Source organism: Meleagris gallopavo, chromosome 1 (genome assembly GCF_000146605.3).
Source record: "Meleagris gallopavo isolate NT-WF06-2002-E0010 breed Aviagen turkey brand Nicholas breeding stock chromosome 1, Turkey_5.1, whole genome shotgun sequence".
Lineage (NCBI taxonomy): Eukaryota > Metazoa > Chordata > Aves > Galliformes > Phasianidae > Meleagris > Meleagris gallopavo.
In genome coordinates, this window is record NC_015011.2 from 141,056,597 (window position 1) to 141,059,824 (window position 3,228).

The following is a 3,228-nucleotide window of genomic DNA, read 5'->3' on the forward strand; positions in this document are numbered from 1 at the left end:
AACTTAGAGTTGTGCAGTAAAGTTTGTTGTCCCAACAGGCCCTCAAAATTTAACTACTTCCAGTGTATTGGTTATTTGTTTATAATGAAGACAACTGAGCTTTGCCTACTTGCAAAGCATGCCAGGACTTGCCACTTCTGAGGAAAAACTAACTCCAAATCTAGGTTGCATCTTTAATTTCTAGGCAATCAGACAAATAATAATAAAAAAAACCTCTTTTCTTGAAGACTGAGCTCAAAGCAGGAAATGTGAACCCAAGTGAATTCCTGAGCAGAAAGCTCAGCTAACAGGACACCACTTGCTCCTAAATCAGGGTCACATTCTGCAAACCCAATATAAGGTGACAGTTTTACCTAAGATCAGATTCCAGCTGTGAAAAATTAAGTGATTCAGCAACTTTTTAGTTGAATGAAAACAGAAAGTCCTTTAAACTAAAACACAAAACCAGGACAAAAGTAATCCATCTTTGTTACCTTTTTATTATTCTCTGAACATAACTGCTTTATAAGCTCTGCAAAAGGTATTTTTTTTTTTTTTAAATCTTAGTGATTCATTAAGAGTGATTTTATAGCAGGTTGCAAACCAAAGGCATTTCATTTCCATGTGGTGTCTTATCCTAAGAAAGTATCTTAATACAAATGTTTCATTCCAAAGCAGCAGTTACCTCTCTAATACAAAAGTAAAGCAATTCTAAAGGAATATGACTTCTCTGCTATGCTGTCTGACTAGCTAAGAAGCTTATAGTCATTTGGGGACATTCAGCAATTTTCAAGTTAATATTCCCAGCAAGCTACAGAATGGAGTGAACACAGCATTCTAAATGTTTTTTAAAACATATTTTAAATATGAAAATTTCCATTCTTTAGAAAACCATTCTGTAAGTATACAAAACACCTAGTCAATAGTTTCAATAACGCCAGATTCAGCTATAACATTTTCCAGAAGTTTTATGATTGCTTTAGAGATCTATGTATCCACAACTTTCGCAAACTTATGACTAAAAAGAATTGTGGCAGAGTGAGGAAAAAAAAATCCTTCCAAAGAATAGGCCACTCTGCTGTGTCAGTGTCCTCATCTGCTCGTAAGAAGGGTTTAAAAGGCAGAGAAATACCAGTGTGTCTGCTCATTTAAAAGCACTGCTGCTTGGACTGTCCAGAAGGGTTATTTTTAGTATCTCAAATAATCCACGATTAAAAAAGCACCCCTTCAGAGAATTTACCATTTGCAAGTTTAATAGACTAATTAGTCCAAGCGTTTACACGAGCATCTGATTTTTAAATTCACAGCTTTAAGTCAACATTGAAGCTCAACATGCATGCCGAATTCCTTCAGCCTTCAATTGCCAGCACCACAGAGTATCTGGCCTACATACCAAACTCCAAACGTAGGACTTCAGAACTGAATGCATCAACTTTTTTTTTTTTTTTTTTAAACATTACAAATTCCCAAAGCCAGCAGAACAGCATGAAAGCTGTATTTTCCTTGGAAACACCTAATGAGAGTCCACTGTAATTTTATACAAATTTCTGGTGCATAAGCAGAGATTCATTTATGAAGAGTCAAAATAAAAAAGCATTTCCTCCATAAGAAAATTCAACTCTGTCACTTCAAATTACCAGCAACGGCAAATAAAAGAGGTTAGATACATTTTTGCTACTGAACATCTGCAAAGTTGGTTTAATAGTGTAAAAGAAGACAAGTTATTTCAACAGAGAAAATGAACAAAATACTTACTGGCTTGTGCAACAATGTTTGTATGCCTCCTCAGCATAGCAGCAGCAGTTTCTGACAAGGTCACAATTACTTCAAGAGCCAATTGACGTTGCATGTTACTGAGATTGGTGTCTGCACACAGCTACAATTCCAAAGATCGGAGCCAACAGTTAGAACAGATGCTTTAAAGGAACAAAATTACCAGTTAAAAAAAAGTTCCCAGCTTTACCCTCAGACTTAGTTGCAATGTAGGTTCTAAGTGTGGTCGCAAATACTTCGGAACAGAATCTGCAATTTCTACGAGGGACTTCAGGACAGAGTCATCATTTTGATAGCAGGAATCATTTACAGCCTATAAGAGATAAAAAGAAAATTATTAAATAAGAAGTGAACAACATATCACAGGGAGTACAAAGAATTATAGAGTTACAGAATCCCCAAGGTTGGAAAAGACCTCCGAGATCATATAGTCCAACCATCCACCTATCACCAATATTGCCCACTAAACCATGTCCCTCAGTACAACATCTAAGTGTTTCTTGAACATCTCCAGAGTCAGTGACTCCACCACCTCCCTGGGCAGCCCATTCCAGCGCCTGATTGCTCTCTCAGAGAAGCACTTCCTAACATCCAACCTCCCCTGGAGCAACTTGAGGCCTCTCATTCTATTCCTAGGACCCCCACACCTCACCACAACCTCCTTTCAAGTAGTTATAGAGAGCAATAAGGTCTCCTCCAGACTGAGCAATCCCAGCTCTCTCAGCCTCTCCTTGTAAGACTTGTGCTCCAGACCCCTCACAGCTTTGCTGCCCTTCTCTGGACATGCTCCAGGGCCTCAACTGCCTTTTTCATACTGAAGGGCCCAAAACTGAACACAGTACTCAAGATGCAGCCTCACTAGGGCTGAGTATAGAGGGATTCCCACCTCCCTGCTCCTGCTGGCAACATTATTTCTGATACAAGCCAGGATGCCATTGGCCTTCTTGGCCATCTGGACACACTGCTGGCTCATGTTCAGAAATCACATACAGGGTCCAAAACCTACAAGCTTTCTTTAAGTTATGGAGCATACTATTATTTTTTATCAGTTAAATTAAAACTCACATAGAAAACCAACACTCAGCAAACATCAAGGTCACAAGTCTGATGCCAACATGCAAAAAAAAAAAACCAACCCCATGCTTTGACATGTACAACTTCAAGAAGGCATTTTAAATACAGAAAAACTCAACTCTTCCCCAAAAGAAGGAAAAAAAATCAGCCTAACTCCTTTTTTCACTGTCACATGAGAATAGCTTTGAATAACTTGAACTTACAAACACCCACAATCCCAAGTTTGAGTAACTTTTTTTTTTTCCCCCCCAACCAATTCTGCAGAGCCACTGAGTTGAAGCAGAACTTTCAGCTTTCCATTGCAGGACACAGGAAAGGGGAAAAAATTAAAATTTTTTTTTTTTTTTTAAATTAGTATCTTCTATTCTGCAGCCACACTCTGAAACTTAACTAACCAGATTG

The 3,228-nt window shown here is 38.2% G+C and overlaps 1 protein-coding gene across 1 annotated transcript in view; it reads right to left on the reverse strand.

Annotated features, from left to right (window-relative positions):
• The window catches only part of IPO5 (importin 5), a 35,155-nt gene that overhangs the window by 22,523 nt on the left and 9,404 nt on the right, over positions 1–3,228 (reverse strand). Inside the window, exons 6-7 of the mRNA XM_031557796.1 lie at positions 1,943–2,065; positions 1,735–1,855 (exon numbers count right to left, since the gene is read on the reverse strand). Coding sequence (XP_031413656.1) covers positions 1,735–1,855; positions 1,943–2,065 — 244 coding nt within the window. The remainder of the gene's footprint in view (positions 1–1,734; positions 1,856–1,942; positions 2,066–3,228) is intronic.